Raw genomic sequence first — 26948 nt, 5'->3', positions numbered from 1 at the left:
ATCAGCTGTTTAATTGGTGGAGAAGCTTCGTGGTTTAAAACATGTACTATCTTTTATTATTTTGGCCAATGGAAATATTTTTTCACTGTAATTGGGCCAATTTACATGCAGCGGAAACAAGGCGTGAACACAAATTAAAACACGTTTAAAGCTGCAACGGGGATGTGAGGTGTCCTCCGGTAATGACCTACCAGTTCTTTTAGTATCCTGTATTCACTTAGTTTGTGGTCTCAAACACACTTAATGACATTGGTGTGACAAGGGATGCTAACAATGAAACTGTTAATATGCTGAAGTTTCTCAGATGTGTAATGTTGCCCATGTTCCCATCCCAGATGGGTTTTTAGCATGTTGTAGTTTTAAGCACACGGGCTGATGGGATGAAGAGTCCACAGGCCGTGTGCTCGCTCAGCAGCTCTTTGCTGTCTCTGTGAAACAGTGAACAGGACTTTTTATTGACCGTACATCAGTGAGCTCAATCAGGAAAAGTCACAAAGACTTCTGACAGGCGTGTGGAATGATGAATCACTTGCATAGTTACTCATTGTAAATGAAGACAAATATACATTTCTGCAGTGCATGTGTTCGTACTGTCAACAGAATCACTTCCCCTTAAAAGTCGCTCTAATTTAATCTGTAACAGCTTGAACCTCCTGAGTCTTGAGATCGTTATTCCAGTATCCGCAGTGGGCTGACGGGGACCTGGACGTGATAAATCTGCTGTCGGTGGATTTGAGTCTGTGTGTGAATAAAGTGGTTTTGCATTAACACGTCCAACATTTCATTGGACTTGAATTGAATTTGCCCAGTCTGTTGCAGTACACACACTGGAATGGAATTTGAAATTTAGGGACAATAAATGTACCTATGAAGCAAGGAGTCTCTGTATGTCAGATCTTCTTCAGGCTTGGTTGGTATGTTTGTAGTTACCCACCAACGCGCTTCGTCAAAGTTAGTATAATCCCGACACATTAAATATTGATAGGCTCTATGCTTGACGGGCTTTGTGGATTGAGTTAAGATTGTGGTCTGCATCTATTAAGCTCTCATAGACAATTACTGTAGTTCTATGTTTTTTTATTCATTCATAGTGATGAGAAAATCAATTGTACAAAAGGGGATAACAGCACACACTCTCATGAAGGCAATCCGACTGTTGTACTTTGTTCTACACGGTTAAGCAAAACATGCATGAATATTTTAAACAATGAGGTTAATTTAAAGCTTCTAGAGGCCTGAAAGTGAGATTTGACACCCATGATGAACAGCATTCAATGTGGCCAATACTTATGCCAATTATACAAAGACAATGAATACTAAAATGTAACATAACAGCCCATGTGTCATGTTCATAAACGTAATCTGACTCATCTGTTTAAGCGTAGGAAGTATGAATTTCTATATCATGTTGTAAAAATGAACTGACATAATGACTCCAGTCCCCTCGCAGCCCTGCACGGGGGATGTGCGGCTTTGAAGATGGATTGATGGATGCGATTTAGTGACTATAAAACCGCGCAAGTGTACATTAGAAGGTACTAATGCACAGAATGCGATGATGATGATGACAGGAGTCAGACAAAAAGCAGACTGAAGTTACTATTTAGATAATGAAGTTACCATAATTGCCTTCATAATGAATCATAATAAATAAACCAGTCCCCTGAGGGGCCCAAGCGGAGGTCTCGTTTAGGGCACCACACTGTCCAGAAACAGCACCATGTGGAGTCCAGCTGAGACGGCCCATCACATCCTCTCATAGCCAAAGTTTACTCAGCAATTATCCCACATTTCTCACAGTATACTTGATACTTCACAAACAAGTAATGACAGAGAGAAAGCTATGGAATATATTCACAAATGTATCTATTTGTATTTGGTAGGTTGAGATTGGCTTCCTGAAAAGGCTCGTGTCAGAAGTTCATACTTACTTTGGAAGAGCCCCATGGAACGACTGCTGCAGCGCACAACCCGCTTTATTTCCTGTTCTTAGCTTTGTGTCCATAGTTTTTGTTTTTATTCACACCCATGTTATCAGTATGGGCCTTTTGACTTGCCGCTCATTAGAATTTCAAAACAATTCGGGGATTTTGAATGTGTAAACTGCAGCGCTGCTAAGCAGCAGGTCGGGCTGGTCGGCTGTTTGTGCCAGAGGATCCTTTCAGGCTGCAGCGCTTCTTTTCAATACGGACAGCTTGAGTATTTGCTCTGTATTTTGGGCTTTTGTATCATGTGCGGCAGCAGTTGCCAGACCAGATGGCGGCATTCGGAACTGCTTATTTGAAAATGAATAATTACAATGATATCTAATTAAGACTAATGACGTTTTAACACCTAGCATTCGGGTCCGAGGGGATAGTTCCCTTTTATCAGCAGATAAAATGTGATGTGAACATTCATGCTGCGTTGACAGAGCTGTCAACAGACACACACACACAATTGGCAAATGATATGCTAAACACATATATGCATGCGTGGATTCACAGAGCCCCCCACCCCCCTGCATTTTTACCAAATGCTACCCACATTTAATGTCCGCATTTTGTATTGGGACATCAGAGGACGTAATTGGCCTGGGTAGAGGCCTTGGACAAGAGAAGCAGCTTGAAGTTCTGTGGCTTTCAGTTATGCGTAAAAAAGAAAATTGCACAAATTTGAGTAATTCTCCCTCTATATTTACCATAATTAATCACATTAAAAGAATTAGAGACCGGCTGTAAAATACCAGTGAAAAGTCTGTGGTTGAGATCCCTTAGATTCTATTTCAAGAAGATAAAGTCAAATCATCACTTGACTGATTGTTGACAAGTTAATCAAAAATATGTACATTTCATTTCTAACAAATACCCCCCATTATAATCCAATAAAAATTGTGGATTGCTAGAATATACTTGAATCCATTCCTTTGGCCTGTACCAACGCCTGCTATTGATGCCTCAATCATCGTTAACCACTGGCCACCAAAAAGTTCCAAACAGTGGAACAAAAAAGTTCCAAACAGTGTGCAATGTAACATATCTTGAATAATTCTTCAGAAGTTAAAGATTTATAAAAAATTAAAAAGAAGGAGAACAGCCCTCTCTTGGAACAAATGACTTGTTGGACACACGATGCATCCCTCAAATACAAAAAGCCGTATTTCTCCACCAGAGGCGCTGTGACCTTAAACTCTGGCTGTTCCCATCCTAATCTGGTCCTCCCCAATCAAAGTGCTCCATGTGTGGCGTCAGTGGGCCACGACTATTGCTGTCTCTGTCTGCTCCAACTTATGGATCTACCAGCTGTTTACGAGAGGTTATCAGACCATCTAGTGAAGACAGAGCAAGGACTGAATGGCTGGGGAAAGCACGGGCGTTCTTTATTTGGGTTTAGTGGCCTCCTGTGGCCTTCTGAAGTCCCCTTAAGACCAACCTTACCCCGCCTGCAATCTCCTCAATATGTGAGAGATTTTCTGATAGTTGTTCTGTTTGTGTCCTGTGTTCTCTGAAACTTTGTTGTTAGTCTTTGTTGTTCAAAAGCGCTTCAAATACAGGAGGTGAGTTGGTTTATGTTTGCACAACATCTACCACACACACGCATGCACACACACACACACACACACACACGCATTCATATTGGATATTTATAATAGTCATGGTAGTTATCATATTCTAAATATTGTTTTATATATATATTAGTTATATTTATATGTTCATTGATATAATGAATTGTTTGAGTAAGATGTTCTTATTATGTTAAACTGTTGGAAGAAATCTTAAATATTTAACTGCAAAGTAATAATGCGTGTTCGATACCCATTTTCCATTGAATCACACAGGGATGTTTACTGAAACTGATTGGCGGACCAGCCGTCACTGATACACATATATAAACGTAATTATATGTATGAACAAGGCCGTCGAGGCACCGGAGGGGGACGTAGTAACTCGGACTGGTGGGAGGCCTTGTTCTGGGTGCAAACCGGACAAGCGGCCACAAACCCCCCGTGTCCCTCTCGAGTGACGGCTACCAGAAGTTCTGCCTGAAGAAGCAGACCATTCGCCTGACCTCTGGCTGGCATCTGATTTAAGGGGCATGTATCAAGAGCATCCTTTTTTAAATTGGTGTAAAAGATTTAATAAAGAATAGTTGATAGCTTAATTAATAGTAATTAACGTTAGACATTTTACATCTAGTAAACAGTACGCAGTAGCATAACCCCGTGTTAGTTAATTAGTTATATCTTAAATAAATCAGACAGGCAGAAGCTTAGTTTAACGTTTAGCCAACATCAAATATATTTTAGCACGAAATCTATTACGCTAACAATTTAACGTTAGCTAACTAGCGTTGAGCTTTAACTCAAACATAAATTAAGAACCTTTTAATATCTCAAAGAACCAGATGAAAACATGTAGAACCATCTAATAGATAAAATGGTTCTTTAGAAGGTGTTGGTTCTTTGTAGAACCACACTGTCTTCTAAAGAACCATTTAAGAACCCTTTTGGCTGTCCTGTGGCTGGCTAACACTATTAGGCTGTAAAGCCATTGTATTAGTGTTTGATTAAACATTAGGGTTTTTGAATCGCTCTTAGTCTGGACTCTCCCCTGAGACCTGTTGTCCACCGTACAAGGTGCTCGTTCCACCAACAACACAGATCACAGGATCACTGAGCCACTCAAACTCCTCCACCACGTTAAGGTGGCGATTCGCAGAGGAGATAGTTTTTTTTTTTATGTGGGAAACCCATAGATGGAGGGAAAACCCACAGGGTGTGTGTGTGTGTGTGTGTGTGGGTGGGGGTCTGTGTGTGTGGGGGGGGTCTTCAGCGCTGTGAAGGCGGCGGTGTGTGTGTGTGTGTGGGGGGGGGGGGGGGTCTTTAGCGCTGTAAAGGGAGCGGTGTGTGTGTGTGTGGGTGGGGGTCTGTGTGTGTGGGGGGGGTCTTCAGCGCTGTGAAGGCGGCGGTGTGTGTGTGTGTGGGGGGGGGGGGGGGGTCTTTAGCGCTGTAAAGGGAGCGGTGTGTGTGTGGGGGGGGGGGGGGGGGTCTTTAGTGCTGTGAAGGCGGGTGTGTGTGTGAGTGTGTGTGTGTGTGTGGGGGGGGGGAGGAGGGTCTTCAGCGCTGTGAAGGGGGCGGTGTGTATGTGTGTGTGTGCGTGTGTGTGTGTGTGTGGGGGGGGGTCTTCAGCGCTGTGAAGGGTGGCGGTGTGTGTGTGTGTGTGTGTGTGTGGGGGGGTCTTCAGTGCTGTGAAGGCGGCGGTGTGTGTGTGTGTGTGGGGGGGGGGGTCTTCAGTGCTGTGAAGGCGGCGGTGTGTGTGTGTTTGGGGGGGGGGTCTTCAGTGCTGTGAAGGGGGCGATGTGTGTGTGTGTGTGTGGGGGGGGTCTTCAGCGCTGTGAAGGGGGCGGTGTGTATGTGTGAGCGTGTATGTGTGAGTGTGTGTGTGTGTGTGTGTGTGTGTGTGTGTGTGTGTGTGTGGAGGGGTCTTGAGCGCTGTGAAGCGCGGGTGGAAGGGGGGTAGATGGATGAGGTAGGACGGAGTGGTAGATGAAGGATGGTGTTCTTACTGGTGTCCAGTCTCAGGCACGTTGATGTTGACGTCCTGGATGGTCTCCTTTTTCTTCTCTTCTCTCTTCTGTTTCTTTGTCTCCTTGTTCTGCATCTTGCGTCTCATTTTGTCCATCTCCGTCTCCCGGTCTTGCAACCGTCTCCCAAAAATGCCTCTTTTCTTTTTTTTAAAGTCGAGGCAGATGTTCTCAAGGACTGTTTTGTCGTCCTCTAAATCTTGGATCCTGGCGATAAGGTTCTGATTTACCTCCATCTGTTGGATCTTTGAGTACTGGCACAACTCACTCTTTGTGACCATCTCGTGGTAGCTCTGCTTTAGGCTCTTTTGTGAAGCAGCCAGAGAATCCCTCTCGATCTTCAGCAGTTTGTGTTCTGCTTCCAACTGCTGGCAGGTCTGGTTGTTGACCGTGAGTTCAGCACTTTTGACAGAAAGTTGTTCTGTGGTCTCGGTGAGCTTCAGAGATAAACCCTCGTTCTCCCTGATAGTCTCAGCTAGAGCCTCTGTCTTGGTCTTCAGCAGTTTGTGTTCTGCTACCAACTGGCGGTTGTTGGTCTGCTGCTTGTGCAGCTCCTCTAGTAGAGAAACGTTGGTGGAGAGTAAGCCTGTTACTTCAGACTTCAAGGACTGTTGTTGGTAATCCAGTTCCTTGGATGTCTTTTTCTCCAGATCTTCATACTTCTGCTGCCAGGTCTGGTTGTTGACTCTGAGTTCAGCACTTTTGACAGAAAGTTGTTCTGTGGTCTCGGTGAGCTTCAGAGATAAACCCTCGTTCTCCCTGATAGTCTCAGCCAGAGCCTCTGTCTTGGTCTTCAGAAGTTTGTGTTCTGCTTCCAACTGGTGGTTGTCGGCCTGCTGCTTGTGCAGCTCCTCTAGTAGAGAAGCGTTGGTGGAGAGTAACCCTGTTACGTTAGACTCCAAGGACTGTTGTTGGTAATCCAGTTCCTTGGATGTCTTTTTCTCCAGATCTTCATACTTCTGCTGCCAGGTCTGGTTGTTGACTCTGAGTTCAGCACTTTTGACAGAAAGTTGTTCTGTGGTCTCGGTGAGCTTCAGAGATAAACCCTCGTTCTCCCTGATAGTCTCAGCCAGAGCCTCTGTCTTGGTCTTCAGAAGTTTGTGTTCTGCTTCCAACTGGTGGTTGTCGGCCTGCTGCTTGTGCAGCTTCTCTGGTAGAGAAGCGTTGGTGGAGAGTAACCCTGTTACGTTAGACTCCAAGGACTGTTGTTGGTAATCCAGTTCCTTGGATGTCTTTTTCTCCAGATCTTCATACTTCTGCTGCCAGGTCTCGTTGTTGACCGTGAGTTCAGCACTTTTGACAGCAAGTTGTTCTGTGGTCTCTCTGAGCTTCAGAGATAAACCCTTGTTCTCCCTGGTAAGGTCTGAAAACTTCTTTTTGTACTTGGAAACCATCTTCTCATAGGCCAGATCTTTGCCTTTTAACTGGTGGAACCAATTGTACTTTGCAGCTTCAGCTTGAGCAACGAAATTGCACACTTGCCTTTTCAGGGAGTGCACTTCATTCTGGGCACGAGAGAGTGCCATGTTCACATTGTATCCGGTCGGAGGAGTCCCAAACCCTGAAGCGCCAGCTCCAGGTCTCTGGTTGTTTCCACGGGACATGTTAAATAACACTTGTGTAGTCTTTAAAAAGAATGATGGTATCTTTAAAAAGGCTGGTGGGTTGCCTGTAAAAAGGCTGAAATCCTTGAAATGTTTGCCGGTTAACGACTCAATGTGGTCTTTGAAAAATGGTGATAAATCTTTCAAAAGTCTACTTAAGTCTTGTTAAGGACAAACGTCGCTGAGTACTTCTCTCTCGAAAAAGAGTGCAGTGCTCTGTTCTGTGCTCAGAACTGCAATCTATTTGTGGAGAAGATGATGATGTCATCCCGTTGTCATGGCAATGCTTTGTCATGTTCTCTGTCATGTTCTCTGTCATGATGTCATTCCGTTGTCATGACTCCCTTCAGTTTCAAGTTATTTCTACAAATTAGATTTTTCTCTATAGTAGTATTATTATTTAGCCTACTTTGCCTTAAAAGTGAGCAGAGGGAATTAATCTTCCTCTGGAAATTTACCCTAAAGACCACGCCTAATTTCAAACCCTTATTCACAATGCAAGAATATGTTTTTTGCACAAACCTCTATAAGGTGCGTTTAATTCTAAATATCTTTCTACAATTAATGTTCATACAGAACAAACAAGACTGGAAAAGATCCTGGCAACAGGTCAAGATAAACTATAAAAACATTTTGCAGGCTGGTAAGTGCCTAGTTGGCAAATGGTGTAAAAATAACTTGATGCCTGCTTACATATTTTATCTAAACTGATTGAAGCAGTTAAGAAAAAGGCTCATTTGTCTGTCACTGGGGGGGCACCAGGCTTCACCCCAGCTGAGGAATTGGCCCTTGTTTTAAACCAAGGGAGGCCTGTGATGGAAGGGATTCCGGGAGGGACAGCTACTGACTCTGTTCCACCTGCAGAAACTGCCCTCTTCATACGTGCTACATGCTACAGTACATCAAACACAATCACCCATTTATACACTGACAGTACGGCAAATAGTGCCTTTATTTACAGTTTCGGCATATAAACACATTGTCGCTTGCAAAAAAGTGCAGTGCTGTACAGAACATCTGTGGGAATGTGAGAGCTTCGCGCTGGTCTGATCTGTCCCGAAACATCCTCTCAAGTCTGAAAGCACGTGGTTCAGAAACTGGCATCATGATGCAGGAAGAAACACCTGTGAATGGGACTTTATATATCGGCCTCATCACGTTTACAATCGTTCATTCCTCACTGCGCATGTCAGTGTTAAACACGTTTGTTTCAGATCAGAGCGGCAGCTGATTTAACACACGAGTCTCCAGGATTAATCTGGCCTGGCTGTTAGCCTGGTCTGGAGCAGGCAAGCTGCAGAGAATAAATCACCATGGTTACATGACTGAGTTTAATTCAACCTGCTTTCGTGCAACCAAGTCCAAGCTAAATTCATCCAGGCTTAATCCCTTGGCCCCTGAAAATAAGTAACTTAAGAAAAAGTGCATGTGCATCTCTTCAGCCTCACAGTTGAATATTAGTCAGCATGAACTATATATTATACCTGTGACTGACTAGAACTCTTTGTGTTATCTATGTTGGTGAAAGGTTAATTTTGCTTTCAATGAAAGGAGCAATAAAAGTGATTACATCACAATTAATAATGGTACTACTACTAATACTGGAGTATATGAATATTTTCTGTACAGGTTCTGAGTTTGAACTGAAACAGAACAACTGGAAAACGCGATGAACTTGTTTACTACCGTTATCTGACTGATTCAGGCTCTTGTCATCTCCCCCCTGGACTACTGCAACTCCCTCCTGGCAGGTCTCCCTGCCACCGCCATTCGACCTCTGCAGCTCATTCAGAATGCAGCAGCTCGACTGGTCTTCAACCTTCCTAAATTCTCCCACACTACTCCACTCCTCCGCTCTCTTCACTGGCTACCGGTGGCTGCCCGCATCCAGTTCAAAACATTGGTGCTCACGTACCATGCTGTGAATGGATCGGGTCCAGCTTACATCCAGGACATGGTCAAACCCTACATCCCAACCCGTACTCTCCGCTCTGCATCTGCAAAACTACTCGTCCCTCCCTCACTGAGAGCAAAACACTCGACTAGGTCTCGACTCTTCGCTGTCCTTGCTCCCAAATGGTGGAACGAGCTCTCTGAAGACATCAGGACCACAGAGAGCCTTCACATCTTCCGGCGCAAACTAAAGACACACCTCTTCAGACTCTACCTCGACTAAAGACTAACAAATTGAAGCACTTAAATTGTACTTGTAACGTCACTCATCTATAGCAAATTGTAAATTGGCTTTTTTGAGGAAATTGCACTTTCTTGTTTCTTGTTCTCCTGAGTTTGTACCCTATGGTTGAATGCACTTATTGTACGTCGCTTTGGATAAAAGCGTCAGCTAAATGACATGTAATGTAATGTAATGTAATGTAATAATCGTTTCATCAGGTGACGCTTGGTGTCCATCGTGATTATTACTCCCAGATGAGTCATTTGAATGTTGAGCTTATGGCTCTGAATAAGAAACCACCCCATTAAACCCACCGGGGGTGCTGTCATCGTGTCCAAGGAGTCGTTGCATTAGTTTGTCATTGGATGACTTCCATTCGTCTGTCTCTGCATGTGACTTCAAGAAATTCCCTCTTAAAAAGGGACACTTTTTAGGAACGTCTCTTTCAGGGGATTTTACCCTTAAACTTAAATAACAAATAAGTTGTGTACATTCATCTTTGCAGGCAGATGAATATTGATTTCATGATCTCTTTACCTTTCATAAGTAGTTTATTGGCATTTCAACTAATCTTGGTTGAGTTAATTTGAGTATTGCTTCCATCTGATGGCCACCTGGTTAATAGGAAAGAATAAAATAATAGATTGTATAATTCTAAATACAACTTTGAGATCAGTTTGTTTGCTTGAGTAGTTTTTAATATGCCACAGCACTTGTTTTAGGTTTGACTAAGCAGCTATTTTAAGAGTAAGATTTTACATAAAAACATAATTTTATGAAGCATTATGCGTTGTTATAGATTAAACTACAGTGTATGAAGTTCTATAACTTGATGAGTGTACAACAATGACAAGGGAAGCTCTTCATAAAGCATGCTTTACATCAATACAAATGGCAATGGGTCCCTTTTATTGTTTGTGATTGCCTTTACTTCTGTAGAGCACTTTTCCCGCCACTGTTAAGTAGTGGATGTCACGACCGGACAATGGCCCTGGGGTCCGTTTCAAGTACGAGGTTTAACAAACTCTGAGTCAAACCCTAAACTCTGAGTTGATTTACCCCAAGTTGGTAAACTCAGAGTTTTGGGTTTCACAACGGTGTTTCAGAGTTGGATCAATCAACTCGGAGTAGGTTGACTGAGAGTTGAGCGCGTGCACCACCACAGTATGAAGGCAGCATGAATGGAGCCACGATACTGAAATACACACCCATGGTCATATTTAATCACAAGAACAATATCGCTGGTAAAAACTGGTACAATGGTATTGAACCCATAATGTATTTTACACGTCCACGGAACAAAATTGTTTAAAAGACGTTTCAGAGCGACGCACACGTTTCTCACTGCTCTGCAAACAGCAGCTTTTGGCCTACTAATGTTCTAATGTTGTAAAGGAAACGAAACACGAAGAATGTCCTCGTAGCTGAGAGCATGTGGGGGGCGTCAGTTATATGAGGACGGGTGAGGTTATGTACGTATTTGATGAACTGTGAAGAAAAACTATACAGTTAAAACAAGAAGTTATCTGGAAATGACAATATATCTAATCGGGGTCTCAATATTCTCTCCCGACGTGTTTAACACCCTGCAAAGTAAAACCGCTTCATCAACAGGATCGTCCAGAAAAGGACGGGCCTTGTCCGAGAAAACACTTCGCCTGGATTGCAACTCACAAAAGAGCGTTAGCAGAAGGCGAGACGTGCAGGTTGAGCATTTACGTTTGCATATATAGTGTTCACAAAGGAATAAGCAACATACCTCTGAATACTTGGCAGATACACAGCGTGACCCTTCCTCTCGACTCACAGCTGAGCCTAAAACCCTGTGCTCGCATAGGTTTGTGTTGAACTTTGATTGCACATGATTGAATATCTGTTGTCAGTTACCTGAAGTTTCCAAAGGGAGTTTGGTTACATGTGTTTACATCTGCTCACTACCTTGAGTGTTTGTGTCTTGCTCATGTATCAACGCACTGTATTTTACGTCACACCTACGAAATGAGGCCGTTTGACACAGAAACATATGAAACACATGAGAGGATTTCACCTTGCCCTTTTCACATGTAAAGTAAAGTTCACGATCTGGGTATGAGAAGAACTTAACCTCTCGCGGTTCAGCCAGTCCAGTCCAATATAATTGGATGTCTTGCTCCAATAACCACACTGAGAGGAAATATATGTGTTGGGATTTTGTTTGTGTTTTACTTTTGGACCAAAGCCGTAGGAACTTCTTGCATAGGAGGGCTCGGCTTGTTAGTACCGTCTTCAAAGTGCACGGACACATTTGGTAACGTTCTCATTCATTTTTCATTGCCAGTTAATCGGATCTAAGACCGAACTACAAATTGGTATTAATGTATTAAAATATACATTTTCTTTGAATAAATAAAATGTTTTACTTGTTTGAATATGGTGCTAGTTGTTCTGTAGACACAGAAAAAGTCCTTTTTATTATTTCCTGCTGTTGCAAAGGGAAATGTTTCAGTAGCACGGCCCTTGTTATGTTGGCTCTCCAACAGCCGCTCTGTGATGAAAGGATTCCTTCGGCGCTGTGGAGAAAATTCACACGCTCTCCTCCGTCACCTGAAAGGGTTGAAGACGTGTGAAAAAGATTCGATAGATGACACAGTAGAGAGTTAAAACAATAATACCCCGAGAATAATGGTAAACAATGAGGAGGTTGAGCGACAGCAGCGCCTGTAATAGATGTTGTCTCAGACTGGGGAGCAAATTACGATGTGCTTCAGAGAAATGTTGGCGGACATGCCTGAACTCTGCTCTGCATGGCTCATGAGACTTCAGAGAAATGTTGATTTCAAAGGGCTGCCTCTTAAATGGTTACGATGTGGAGTTCTGCTGTACAAGACGTCATAACAGGTTTGGTCTTACATTCAAGCTTCTGTCACATACTAATACTCGGTATTAATCCCTAGAACAGTGGAAAAGTTATCATTTAATGTAAGAACACACGTTTCAAAAGTCATATTACAATGAAAATAAGGTCAGTATGTTCATTATTACTAATTGAGATGAAAAAGCAATTCATTGACAAAGTCAATTATTGAAACAATACTGAAGAAAAGTAATATAATCACACACGAAGGTTATTTCACATATTTAAAAAAAATGATTTGTAAAAAATAGTATTCTGATGTTAAAAACAAATAAAAGTAACAGTCCTGCAAAACAGATTAACTTTATCAAAATAGGTCTGTGTTAAAGTGCTATAACTTATATGTCAACTTTATTATTACTGATGTCTTATTGCGCAAATTCCTTTTAAGCTGTTGATTGAGATGCAGCTAAAAAAATATATTTTTTATAATATTTTCTCCACAGTTGGCTAGTTTTATTTTTTATCATTAACCTCATTTTTGCAATACTAGCAATTTTATTAAAGCATTGCATATCTAATCATTTTCTCACGTGAAACTATCAAGACGGCTTTAGGAGCATTTCAGCTGGTGAACAAACTGTGAAAGAGCGCGCTCCCTTCTGCAGGTCGGTCAGAGGGGTTTAGCAGGCAACGCCTTCCTCACAAAAGGAAATAGCCAGGAAGTCAACTCTCCAACAAGCTAATGATGCCTGTAGAGGAGTCAGATAACCAGGCAACCAGGACACAATCTGCTTGCTCCTGCATCACAGCGGAATGACTCATTAAATGGGGATCATAGAAAGCCTTTTGTTTGTGACTCCAAAATGAGCCGTGAATGATGACATTTCCCCTCTTTTTTTTTTCTTTGAAAGCAAATGCGAACGAATAAAAATATGTATTGCATTCTTTTCTTTGCTGCGGAACAAGTAGGATTCATTACCAATAAATGATGATATTTGCCTCCCTTTCTCTGCCTCTTTTGCATGTTTTGCTCTGCCTCGTCTCTCGGGCAAACATAAGGGATGCGTTTGTATGGAAACAGTGATCAAGCTGTTTCCAACAGCGTTACCCGTGACCTCTGTCTTTGCTGCAGGGTTAGGGACACGTCCAACGCTCGGCCATGATGGATTTAAACACATTCCACCCCTCCCTTTGCCTGGTCTTACCACGCTAGCAGCTGTCGGTTTGATAAAGAAGTGTCTTGTGGGATATGTGTTTTTCAACGGGTGGAAATACAAACTGTTTTATCTTTGTTTCCGTCCCTCGTCGACGGCATTGTCCTCGGCTCCGTTTCATTTATAAAGGCCGATCCCTGCAGGCAGCTCCAAACTCGTTTGTCTTTTTGTGGAGCAGATTGTTGATGGTGTGTTCAGAATGACCACACAGTCATTCGGGATCTAAACACATGTTGCTGAAGGAATCACGGCGCGGTCAACTGCTGGATGAGGTGGGTTATGCCTTTTTATTATGACTTCATATACTTGAGTGTATTACCAGTCTGCACCTACAGCTGTATATCTGTCTCTCACCCACTGGATGTTTCAGTCCCAGCATAACCTGTTACCCCATAAAACATCTAAAGACGTGCCCCTTGGCTTTGGAAGTCATTTGTTCTAAGAGTTCTAGGTAGGCGGCATGCTAATTATTGCAGTTTGTGTTGAAAAAGCAAATACACAGTTCAATCCTCCTCATGCTTTTGCTGTTGTGCTCGGCATGGCACTTTTAAATTTGCACATCAACAGGAATTTGCATGTTCACATCACGCGTAATCTTGCTTTACAGCATGAAGCATCTATGCAGGATATATAGGACCACGCGTTCCTGTATGCCACGGGTCTTTTTATAGCGTTTGTGTCTGTGTGTGTTCTTTTGAACTTTCAGCCTCGAGTGCATGTTCACATACTCTGAACAGGAAGCATCGTGTTAGTATCTCCTTCCCTGTGCTTTCTCTTTATTCTGTGAATTTCTTTCAGAAAACCTGAGAAATGACTGCGAGCAAACCACATGCAACCTTGTACTCTCTCACCCATTGACATGAATCATTCTGAAGCCCCGTGTCAATTAAGAACTCCCAAACATGTCTTTGAAGATGTGTCCCCACTTTCTACAAATGTCCCCACTCTGAAGGTCTTACAATTACACGGCCCTCACAAAGATATTGTAACAAGCACACACCCACCGACACACACGTCCCTGTGTGGTTTTGCCACATGTTCAGCCAACGTGTTTCCCATTAACTTCCATTCAGCCGGCTGGTATTAAGTTGTTCAAAGATGTATGGTCGAGAGCCTCAAATCACACTGGATTACCCACAACCTCCAAGACCAAATCAGCCGGCCAATTAGTTGTCCAACCTGGTTATGCTCTCTGTCTCAGCTGATTTGAGGTGAAGGCTGCTTTGTGCCGGGTGAAGCCGCGTTGTTCTCGCGTGGTCTGTATTTCACTACTTGGTGCAGCATATTGGCCGTTTAGTTGACCATTACGTTGGGTGCAGGTGCACAGTCGGTCTGGAACAACGATCGCAAACGGAGTCATGAGTCTCTCAGTCCATCACGACATTGTGTTCCAGTACAATGTCGAACCTTAGAGAGGGGATTTTATTAAAAAAAGAAAAATTGAAACAATCGAGCTTCGACAAGATTGATACCATTCATTTAGATCTTAATGAAAGATCAATGACTAAAAATGATCCATTGTATAACCGATCAGTAAAAGAGATCAGTTTTTGTCCTCAACGTGCTGACTAAAAGTACACACACAATTTGACCTGTTACACCGTGTAGTAATAACTGCGCCGTGGCAGAACACACTTCCTCATTTATCCATATAACGTTCTCCAGTGGAAAGTGCACGTCTCATTCTGACTCAAACTACCAATGGAGGTTTAGTGGTCACAACAGGCTTGTTGTATTTTATCTAGTTTTATTATTTATTATATAAGAACATTTCACACACTGACCTCAGGCTTCGCTCTGGTAAAAACCTCTGAATTGCTCTCTGATGATAAACTAATACTGATAGATACTGATAAACATTCCATACCTCTTAGTGCGGTCTCACCTGAGTAAGCACAGAATAGAAATCCAAGTACCGTTTGTTAATGTGCCCAAAGAGGCCAAATATGCAACTCCTCTAAACTGCTTGGTCCATGTCCAAAACCACGTCTCATGTTCTGTGTGTGTGTCCACGCGCAGGTCAGAGGTAAGAGCTGCGCCATGAAATGAATCCGATCCACATAGTTGCACTTTATTAGAGCTGGCAGCGTTAGAACGCTTCGCAGGCTCCCTGCTGCTGCGATGAAGCAGCACGAATGGACACTTCTGAAAGCTCAGGTGTTGGAATATCATAAGGGGATGTTACTTGCCATTACACGACGCTTTCCTGGGAAAAATATTTGCCGAGTATGTTTTGGTTCCTGGATAGAAAATGTTAATTCATCAGGGCTCACAGTGGTTGTTGGAGCCGTTAAGTATAAACTGGACTATTGAACCTACAGCAGCGACTCTGCTCTCCTGTGATTCAGTTCTGTGTGGAAAGCAGGTTGTATGAGAACTCATTCCTTCATGACAGTCTTTGCATTAAAGACGTTTCTTGTTTTATTTTTGATGACAAAAACATGCATTTGTTATCTGTGCTGTTGCGGATTAATGAAGTATAAATATAGCTCCAGGGAGAGAGGCTAACCACATCGAGTGGGCGGCTCTTACCAACATCCCCTTAAAAAAAACACTGAGCCAAACAGAATGCAGAGAGGAGGTCGCATTCCTCAGGCGTTACATCCTGAATTCATTTCATTCATATATTGTCACAACATATGTATACGTCCTTTCATTGGGATTGTCTATACTTTATACTGTCTCTTTGTACACATGACGGTTGCTGCGCGTCTGTCTGTAACGTGGCAGTGGTTCCTCCCAGTGCCATCGGTGACGGTGGCACTGGTTGAAAGGTTTTCTGTGGAGTTCTTATCCCAAGTGAATATTGTGATATTTGGCTGTATGAATAAAACAGGTTTGATTGAGAGCCAAAATAAACCGGTGTGTGGTGAAGAAAAGTCTCACATCATCTAACTCTTTAGTTTCAGCTAAAAGGAAGTTGAATACTGGACCCAAACGCCACGCCGGAGGGATGCTCATGTTGCTCCATGTCTGCTGGATGTGTTACATGCTAACAAGACAGAAATGACTTTTTAAACCTTTTGCCCTGTAAATGTTGCTTTAAATCAATGAGCTACACAAATAAAGAGGGTTTTAAATGGATGAAATACAGACATGCGACTGACTTCATTCCATAATACTTTATTTAAGAAGAGCTTGAATATCACAGTGAAAATAGCACCTTTTGGTCTATAAAGAGTGACAATACACATCGCACATGTATGAAGGATGTTTGTCAGAAGCTGCCTCAAAAGAAATATATGTCACATTGTCTCTGTGTCCCAGGTAGAAGACATGCACGCATTTTGGGTAATTTATTAATATACGATCAATGTGAACCTGAATTTGTATTTGGTCCAAGTGATACACACAAACATGTTCTGGAAATGCTGATTTTCACAAAGGAGATTGTAATTGTGGTTCATTATTTAGTCACACTAAATATTCTCATCAGCGACAGTTCAATGCGATTGAATGTAATCACACATATAATGAACTTATTACATTCGTTCTCACATAATGCAATAGATGTGTTCCCTTTATTGAGATAACTATTATGTTAGAAAGGTTTACAGAAATAACAACATTATATTCTTCTCGATGGAAGTCTTCAAAGTATTTTGGAAGTATATGGCAGTTTTGTAATGAATGAATTAATACAATTAGAATTTTATCATTGCATATCAGTGCGTTTGGAACACTTTTCAGCAAGATTTAAACAAATGATTATAATCGTGTAAAACGAGTGACCATTAACTTCTATTAGTTTAATGGAAAATTAAAGACAAGTACAGAATTATTGCACCATTAGCTGCAAATTGATATGAGTATCACCTGTGATCAGGCAAGCAGCAAACAGACCGTGTGAAATAGAACAAAAAATACCCCTCGGAAATGAGCACAAACAACAGGACTTACATTACAAAAAAAGTTGCGACATGGCAGCAGTTGAGTGAGAGTTTAAGAGAAAGCCCCCTGGGGTGCTGGGAGTGTCCAGATTAAAAGCACATGTTGGTCGCTGGGATCGTTTTTGGCTCAGTGGCTCTATTTACACATGATACATCAACCTCTGTAAAACTATAGGACGTCAAGTGATCAATGGGGGCCGAGTGGTTTCCTGCAACATGTGAAACAATGACAGTGACTTTTGTTTTCAATCAGTGTGTTGACCGTAACAGCTGAATAGTTGCTATGGAAACGATACAGAAACAAAAAAGAGGATTGATATTTGACTTGATTGCCTGATCCTTTTTCCACAACATTGTTAAAATATATGTGTCTAAAAGTATTTCATGTTGATGAATGCATGACATCTTAAAAATGAAGCTTAATACTGTTTCTTACATTTTGTGAGCTGGCCTTCATTTAGTAGCTACTTCCTACTGTACATTGCATTAAAAACCTGTTTAGTAAGATTATGCACAATATAAAAATAAAATAGTTACACTTAAAATTACACATCTGATAATAAAGTGGCTCAAATGTATATAAAAAGACTAATCAAAATCGTTCTTAACACTCCCACTGTTACATTTATCATTCATCTGTTGGATGGTTTTAGCTTTTTCTTCCTACCAAGGAGAGGTGCTGGTATGAACATACTGCAGTTGAATTCCTGTGAAGTTCTGATCTCCATTTACATTTAGTCCCTTCAATGAGTTGAACAAATGAAGAATAATGACAATCCTGAGCTGACTTTTCATAACAATTAATGAATAGGAAAGCAATGCTTTCACCGGCTTCTTCATGTTACACGTTTTACCGATTAGATATTTGGTTTCTGTTTACAGATTCGATAATAAAAAATGATGCATTGATAAGCGTTTCATTTCCTCATAGTATTTATCAGGACACTATGGCCTTCACATAAAATCAGCTTTGTATTTCATTTTAAATATCAGACTTTTAAAAACAGCACTTCAAATATTTCATGAGTGGTAAAAAACATAATTGTATTTCATATAAGACATAGCTGTTACAACATCCCGTATTGAGTTTTGCATATAATAAACAGTGAAGTAAAATTATGTCAATGGCTCTCACCCTTTGTACTGAGTATAATGCACCACAGGGTCAGTGCTGGCGGCTCTGCAGTGAGTGTCGCTTCACTCTGTTTGGTTCCCGATGCTGAAGCAAAGGAAATGCACCACACTGCTGAAGCACGGCCACCCTGACTGGTCAGTGCTGTGAAGGGACCCACTGCACAGGCTTTGTTGCTGCCCTTTGACCTCTCCGTTATGGAGTAATGCCACCTTCGCTTATCATCAGTGTGAACTTCTCATTCAACTCCTCTATTTCGGGTAGGTTTTTTTTTTCTTCTCAGGAGATCTACATTAAAAAAGGTAGAACTATGTTGAAATAACAGTAGTCAATATAACTTAGCCCTTATGTTTGTGAATGTAACAATTCTGTAATGATTGACATTTACGTATGAAGATACCTACATGCATACGTAAAATCACGACTGTTATTCCTTGTCGGAGACCATAGCGTGAAGATGGCATTACCCACAAAGCATTGTGTCAGAGTGAAAGCTCAAATTCCTCCTCTACGGCTGTGTTAAGTAAGAAAATATGATATACTGACGCACATTAAGAGTTAGTTCATATGTTGCACATTCAAACACACACTTTCTCTCCCGTGCCCAGCACTCGGACACACACCATCTCTGACATCGACACGCGTCCCGTCGCCTCCAGGTGTAAATGCACTTGGTGCTGACACGGGGAGTCGGAGGTGACTGCGCGTGTGTCCAGGAGGATCTGGGTCGGTGCTCGACATGGCACAGTTTGGCAGTGAAGTGCTGGTTCTGCAAGCGGTCCAGAGAGGTGGACGGGTACATACAGCGTGTTTACATACATCCATAGCAGTGACAGGGAGGCATACAGGTTCATATGGGGGGGGGGGGGGATGCCATGCCAGACGACGCACACGCGTGCTCCCTTGTGTTTAGTTTTTCTTGTTGTTGCGTCTTCTAGATTTCTTCACCCTGGAGAGAGACACAGATGGATAACTTGTACGTTAGCTTGAAAAGAGAATACGGCCATTGCTTCTATTCTTTTGCTGGACCAGAGAGTTAGAATCAGTAGAATCGTTGAAAATGGAATGATTAAACATGACGTCCTGTATGACCATTAAAGCCTCTCAAATGTCAGGTGACAGCTTCTGAAAAACATTAAATAAATTGACAAATGAACCGTCCATATGTTTTTTATTCACTTTTCCCTTCATAATACGTCCTCCCTTGCGTGCAGTACGTGTAAACCAGAGGATTATTAACTACTAACAAGCTTTCAGTCTTAATACCAAAGGTAAAAAAAATGACACTAGTGCTGCTAAATCTAAAGCTAACCTGAATTTTCTCTTTTAAACTAAAAAGGAATCCAGATTATTTTACGGCCATAATAAAATAGACATATCTGTTCTATTGATGGTCAAATTTGTGCTCAACAAGTAAAAGGCTTATCATGTTAAAATGAGGCCAATATGTCAGGATAAAATCAGATATAAGCTCAGAAACACCTCAGCTAAGCTCTAAAGTCCGAGCTGAAGAGCTGGATTACTGCACATGACGGCCTGTCACCCTGAAAGATCACAGCTCGTTTCCATTCCGCTGAGTACCGTGTGGCCTGAAAGCTGTCCCTGCACACTGAACAGCGTGAAGCCGTAGTTCTAATGCAGTTTGTAGTGGAGAGCGTTTCGGACGGGCTGGTTTAAAACACACCTGGGATCCTGAATCTCAAGGTATGAACACATTTCTTTAAGAAAAGTGAAAGAAATTGCGTTTAATGAGTGTAAAGGACGTTTGTACTTAATTTAAGTCATGGTAATCTATCCGTAACCACGCCTTGTCTTACAATGTTATTCATTAGGTGTTTTACAAAGTACTTTTCAAGTATTTCAAGAAACAATATGTCCTCCCTTTTCCTTTTTTGTCAAAAAGTGAAAACAGAAATTCTCCTACGAAAACTAGATTTTACACCTCTGATGTCGGTTGCCTCGTTCTCTTCAGGGTCTAATTTGCAGCATAAGGCTGAAAGCAGGACTTGTGCGCTCGAGAGAGCGATGACCTGTTAATGGACAGCTGAGCCAAATATTTAGGAGAGGATTTGTTCTGTTATCAGATGCTGCTGCTTGGTGAGTGTCAGATCTGTTGGGGCAAAGTGGAGTCCCCCCCCTTCCTCCCACTTACCCCTCCCCCTCTTCAAACATGTGGATCTCACACCTCGATGGCAAAAGGTCGTGTATGAGAGTTAACAACTCAGGAGGTGTCTCGCCTTACTGTCCCTCCTCCTGCTGCCTCCGTCTCTCTATCACACGGCTCTGCAAATTAAACGCATTCCTCTGTGCCTCCTCGCTGCCCTCGCCACTTCTCTCTGATTCAATTTCAGCCCCCCCACACACACACACTCCTCCACAGTCCCTTGCCACCCCTTTAATACGCCACCTCCCCTATTCCTCGCCCCATTTAGATGCACACGAGCCAGCAAATGGCACGCGGACTTAAAAGAGTAGATCGGCCGCAAATCCCTCGACCTGACGGCAAAGTAACAGGATCTGTGTTTGCTTTTTCTTTCGGGGGGTGTCCCGTTCTCCCTTCCTCTTTTATTTTATTAGGGGAGGCCCGGCTGGTCCGCTCAGCTCGCTGCTGTTTTGAAGTGTCTCCCTTCATCCTGCTTATCTGTCTGCTTGTCTGCACGACCGACCGAGGGCCTAAACCCTAATTGACTTGGCTGGAATTTGAGTTCCACAAGCAGCAGGTAGTAATTACATCACAGCAAGTTAATACCAACAGCATGCTGGGACGGGTGGAGAGGTGGAAGGGGGTAGGATGAGGGCGCACGGTGGGACACGGGGCGGAGGGGTGGGGTCGGGGGGCGGGGGGGCAGCGTGGTATAATGTTACTGGCTTTCTTTCATCTGCCTCAATAGAGATATCAGAGCAACTCTGCGAGCTCCACGTCTGAATGACTTCTTGACTCCGCTGGCAGTTTTCTGCAGGGAGGTTACAGAGAGTTTGTGTCCCGGCTGAAGCGCTGCGTGTCCTCTTTGACCTTTTGCCATCCGCTCAAGCCTTTCTAACGGTCATTAGCCCGCCTCCCATTCTGGCAGAAGCCCCTCGGCCTTTTGGCCGTGAGGCTTCTGCCGCCCCGTTTTTCTATAGCGAACAGATGAATGAGGCCCTTTTACTTAATGTGTTGCAGGCTGGTGACACTACCGCGTGGTGCGCAAGTTGAAGCGGGAAAAAAAAAAAGAAATATGTTTTTAAAAAAACGTCGACAAGGGACACGGGGTCAGCAGAAACACAAAGGTAATCGCTTTGACCCTTAGATATTGCTTCCTTTGCTAAACATAAATGTCTCACTTAAGCTCAAGCCATTACTGCTTTCTTCTTTCTGGGCGGATCATGTTTCTTTAAACTCGGCTCTCTCATTAGCAAAAGAATAGCAGAATATTAATAACTGTACACTCACACATCCACTCTCACCATGTAGGCACTGTATTCACCTATTTATTTGTAGTTGACCGTGTTTAAACGTACTGGTAAAGAGTAAAGGAAATTTAAAATACATTTTAAAAGTAGAGGATGAAGGAAACAAGAGGCTCATATCGGACTTTAAAATGGTGTATTTATCAAAAATAAAATAGAAAGTAAATGGAGTAAACTCAGCATAAAAGGTGAAATGATGTTGTATTAACAGCATCTTTTTAACTCTCTAATTTCACTGCATTTTGAATGCTTTGATGCTTGATACTTGATACTCAAATGTTCTGTTGAATGACATGTGCGTGCATAGATTATGCCTGCGTGTGTCGCCTTTTAAAAAAAATATTTGATTCCTGATGTTTTTTTGGTAAAACATTTAATAATATATTAATTAACCTTAATTATGCTTCTGTGTGAAGTATTTCTGTAGCAAACATGTAAATACGTATGTAAAGCTTAAGCTCTCATGTCATCATTTTGCACATTTCCTGCCCCCTACTCCTATTAAATGAACATTTTCTATTCATATCAGCATAAAGTTGTCTGCAGGGGGAGATCTCTCGCACTCACACAGGCACAGCAGAGATATCAAATCAAATCACACATCAGGAAATACATTTTTTTCAAGCATTGACTTACATGACTTGAAAGGGACAGTTTGGTGTGTGTAGGAACTTGAGTTCCTTGATGGACCTCTGAGGAACCGTGTTGAGGGTGGAACGACACCAGCACCGCTCCACCAGACTGATGGGCTTTGCTGCAAAAACAAAAAGAGGTCAAACTACATGACGGAAAATTAAAAAAGTGCAATTAAAAAAGTGGACAAAATGGAAAGGAAACTGTGTGGCGTTCAGCACTACACTACACTACACTTAATACTACATTGAACAGAACAAAACTGCAGTTTTCATCAAATATATTTTGATTCACTTTTAACTGCAGTTAATTGATTGAACAGATTTATGTGGCTAATACGCACACACACACACTCAAACACACATGCTGCATTAAACATGCATGTTAACACTGTGTAATACATCAGTAAAATACTTCAGCAAACTATTTGGGTTATTTAAAAGTTTTTGATAATATTCAACACCTTTTTGCTCATTATGGCATTTCCCAAATTTCCCAAACTCATGACATCAATGGTTGATAATTAAGCGGTTCAGAAGATGAAGTAAATGTTTTATGTTGTTTCTCTGTCAAGAACTTACAAATTTCCTTAACTTAAATTGATTAAAATGAATATAAGAGATGATAACACAGTAGCTTCTACTTCTCTTCACTTTTATCTACTGTAACAGGACTAGGGAGCATATACGTTTATATATTTATCTATATATATATAGATATATATATATATATATATCATATACTTCCTGCTATTGCACTGAACAACATTTTCATTAAAAAGAGATTAGACCTTTCGGAGCCGTCACACACTCAAACGCACACGCAGAATTTCAGCTTGTCACTCCGAGAGCATTGAGAGTCGCCTCTCTGATGGAGAAGGGTCCTCCTCATTCACTTTCCAATATTTGCCCCTTTTATGAAAGAGCACTCTGCGGCTCCGACGGCATCAACAGCCTTTGAGAAAGTCTCCCCAAGTACATTCTTAAAATGATTACAACCATCACCCGCGGGCCTCTTTTGGGGCCCGGAGGACCCCAGATGCACACGAATAACTCCAACTAGATGCACTAAGCAACCAATTGTAGTGAACTTAACTTGCATTTTTTTTAAGGATGACCGTTGCGAAATTGAAAAGCGGGTGGGAAACCAAAGTGGAATAGAAGTTTATATTAGAGGAATCTCTAGGGGGTCATGAAACGGGGGGGGAAATGGTTGACTGGGGCTACGGAGTGTGTACAACAACAGAAATATGTTAATCAGTAAATTCCAAACTCCAATAAATTAAGTCAAGTGAGTCGTGTTGCTAACCGACCTTTGTTCCGGGGTTAAACATATTCCCATTGATATGCATGTTTGTAATGAAACACCGAACGTCCTGCCACAAATGGCTAAATCCTCACTAATATTAGCCTAATGATTCACACTCTTGTAGGTTCTTTTCTCATGCAAACTAAGGGGTCATTATGCAGCACGCAGCAACGGGCCCAGAAGCGAGCATCCACTGCTATCACCGCCGCATTGTTTATCCCTGATTATAAACTAATTAAAAGAAAGCAAAGGGAAAAGACAAATACACACATTTATACCTAACTCTTTAATGTGCAATTGGGGGGTCTTACCGGCGCTGAAACAACAAGCTTAGCATAACGCAGGCCAGACGCTTCAACACCCTGGTTGTCTCCTACCAAGGGTAACATGCGGGAGATTAATGTGAGGTCACGGTGGAAACTACTCTCCCCTCCTGTGGTACCCAAAGTCATTTAGTCCAAAATACTGACGGATAACATCCCTGGGAAATTTGCAACCAGATGCATCATGTAAATAATACATTTAGAAAAAGAGATGTGAGATTGTAGATGTGTGATTTGTCTTGTGCAATGTCTCATTGTCTCGTTGCACCACCCGCCATGTCAAATTCCTTGAATGTCTAACATACTTTGGCAATAAATGTTCCCGATTCGTGATTCCTGATAATGTAGATTGCTAATTACAATCAATATGATGTATTTACAATGATGTACTATCAATCAAGTTTTGCAATTAAAGTATTTAAATAACTAACTAATTACTGTCATCAGTTATTAACTTGCTGGTTGTTTTCTCAATTAATCATTTTGCCAGAAATAATTCAGAAATTCCCAGAACTGCTATTTGTCATCGTCAAGTTTTTTTCCAAAGAGCCACATACTTGTTGCGGATAAAAACAACAAAAAAAGCAAAATGCGTCTGTTCTCGTTTCTTCTCCTTTCAAGAATTATTACACAATCAATCTATCAATCAATCATCAAACTAGTCGCAGATTGTTTTTCTGTTAAAATGTTATTGATTCATTGTATAATTGTTTCAGATATTCATCATATAATTATTTATTCAATAAATGAATGAGTGATGGATCGATTTAGAATAAAAGTCTGCTCTTTGGAACCTTCAGATGTTATAAAACAAAATTACAGCAGGGTCACAAAATGCTTGACTTAGACACCCATGAGTGCAACAATCTATTCCTGCAACGAATGAAACTCATCAACCATCAAACCAATCAAAAGACGTGCTGATATCGTCTCAAGTTAAGCTTTTAATGAATGAACAAGAAGTTCAAACATGAAGTCAAAGGGAATCTAAATTGAGATTCCAGGAACGTTACTTCACACACAGCCAAGATTGAAATAATCCGAATGCCAAATGCCTCAATGTGGAGACACAAAACAGAGCAACGTTTTATCGACCAACACTCAGTTAAAAACCCTCCAACGTGACCAAAACCAGCAACGCCTTTGCAGCACTACAAACCCGGCCCACAGGCTCCCGTCCCTCTGCCGGACTCACCGTTGGAGGTCGGTACATGTGTGGCTACGGCCATCAGGGCCATCAGCGCCAGCAGCTTGACATCCATGGTGGGGGGCAAACAGGCTGAGAGGGATGCTCGCTCTCTGCTACAATCCAGGGCGCAACTGTGACTGCCAGCTCTGCTCTGCACTGTGTTAAGTCTTCAGATGGGAGAGAGAGAGAGTGAGGGAGGGAGAAGGGAGTCCCATTTTCTCAGGAGGGAGGGGGCAGGGTCCCAGCATGAGAGGAGGGGAGGACAAGGAGGGAGCAGCAGTGAGTTCAGCATGGAGACTTCCTCGATTGTAAATCTGCTGGCTGGGAATCAAGGAGAAAGTCTGAGGGGAATTCTGCCCCCCCCCACCCCTTCACCCCCACATGCACTCTACACACACACACACACACACACACCGATGTGTTAATGTCATTTTCTGAGGATGTTGAATTGACATTAAATCATTTCTAAGAGACTTATTGAGCCTTATTGAACTTTAGGCCTAAATCATAACCTGTGCTCTTGTATTAAACGTTAGGTCCACAACCTAAAATGGACTGATGTATATTATGGAGACGTGCATTTTGTCCCCACAAGGAGGGCAAGTCCCCACAATGTCTGTCTCTTTCAACAGGTATGTGTCCCCACAAGGCCGGTAAAACAGGCCCACACACACACACACACACACACACACACACACACACACACACACACACACACACACAGGCAGTGCTTACTTTCCAGAGCCAGAGCTCCCTGCTGTTACACTAATATTGTTGTATACTTCAGCTTTCTTATGTCATCCGTCTCGCCTCATATCCATGACGCCTGGTTCATGTCTTTATTGGGCTCCTCTGGACTTCATGTCAGTTTCACTGTCTCCTCTTTAATGGCACGATTGAAGGGCTGTTTAGACTCTGCCGAATCTGTATCATTAAATGGAGAAACATGTTGAATAAAAGGGAGAGTCGTGTGGAAATGTGAGTCACCAGGCCAGGTTTATGTAAAACAAGCGGATATTTGGAGACAAAGCTTCTGTGATGTTTGTTAAATAACGAATGAAAATGAGAAACAAATCTGGATTGAATTCTCCAAAGCTTCCCATGATCTATTCATTCATGACGGTTTAATATTCTTTTATACTGTAAGAAACCTTTTGGAAACCTGTGTATCTGACCAGATATGAGGTTGGCAGCGTCAAGTCAATCCAACCATCATCTCTAGATGGTTTTAATTCACATAAGCAAACTGCATTTGGATCTTTCCCCCTCTGTGAATCTACACGGCATCATGACTCATTCAACATTTCCATTATGAAAACTTAATAAATAAATAAATAATAAATAGAGAATAGATTTTGCAATGTTTATATGATGACTGCGAAAGTGAAATATTCTAACATTAAAAAATCATTCCTGCTGACGCAGGATATTAACCCCAAAAATTGGGTATTTTCGTAATCACTCAACTGCAAAAGCTAAAGTGATGTCATTAAAAGAACAGTTCAATATTAGAGTAAATACATGTCCATATTTAGCTTGCAGACAAACAAACACGCTCACTCAAATGTTAAGCTAAACACACAAGGAGTAATGGATGAAGGCAGTGAGTGTTGGTGGTAAAACTACATATA

General features: G+C 42.0%; 1 protein-coding gene across 1 annotated transcript; it reads right to left on the bottom strand.

The window, feature by feature from the left end:
* Positions 1 to 16460: 16460 nt before the first annotated feature.
* Positions 16461 to 25503, bottom strand: LOC144383411 (stromal cell-derived factor 1-like). The gene is made up of 3 exons (XM_078080675.1): positions 25324 to 25503; positions 22501 to 22618; positions 16461 to 19363 (listed from the first exon to the last, which is right to left on the bottom strand). The coding sequence occupies exons 1-3, from the start codon at positions 25388 to 25390 to the stop codon at positions 19324 to 19326; spliced, it is 225 nt and encodes a 74-aa protein (XP_077936801.1). The 5' UTR covers positions 25391 to 25503; the 3' UTR covers positions 16461 to 19323.
* Between the last annotated feature and the right edge of the window lie 1445 nt (positions 25504 to 26948).

This window comes from Gasterosteus aculeatus, chromosome 9 (genome assembly GCF_964276395.1).
Source record: "Gasterosteus aculeatus chromosome 9, fGasAcu3.hap1.1, whole genome shotgun sequence".
NCBI lineage: Eukaryota > Metazoa > Chordata > Actinopteri > Perciformes > Gasterosteidae > Gasterosteus > Gasterosteus aculeatus.
Note: the sequence above shows the minus strand (reverse complement) of the source record. Positions and strands in the feature narration are given on the sequence as shown.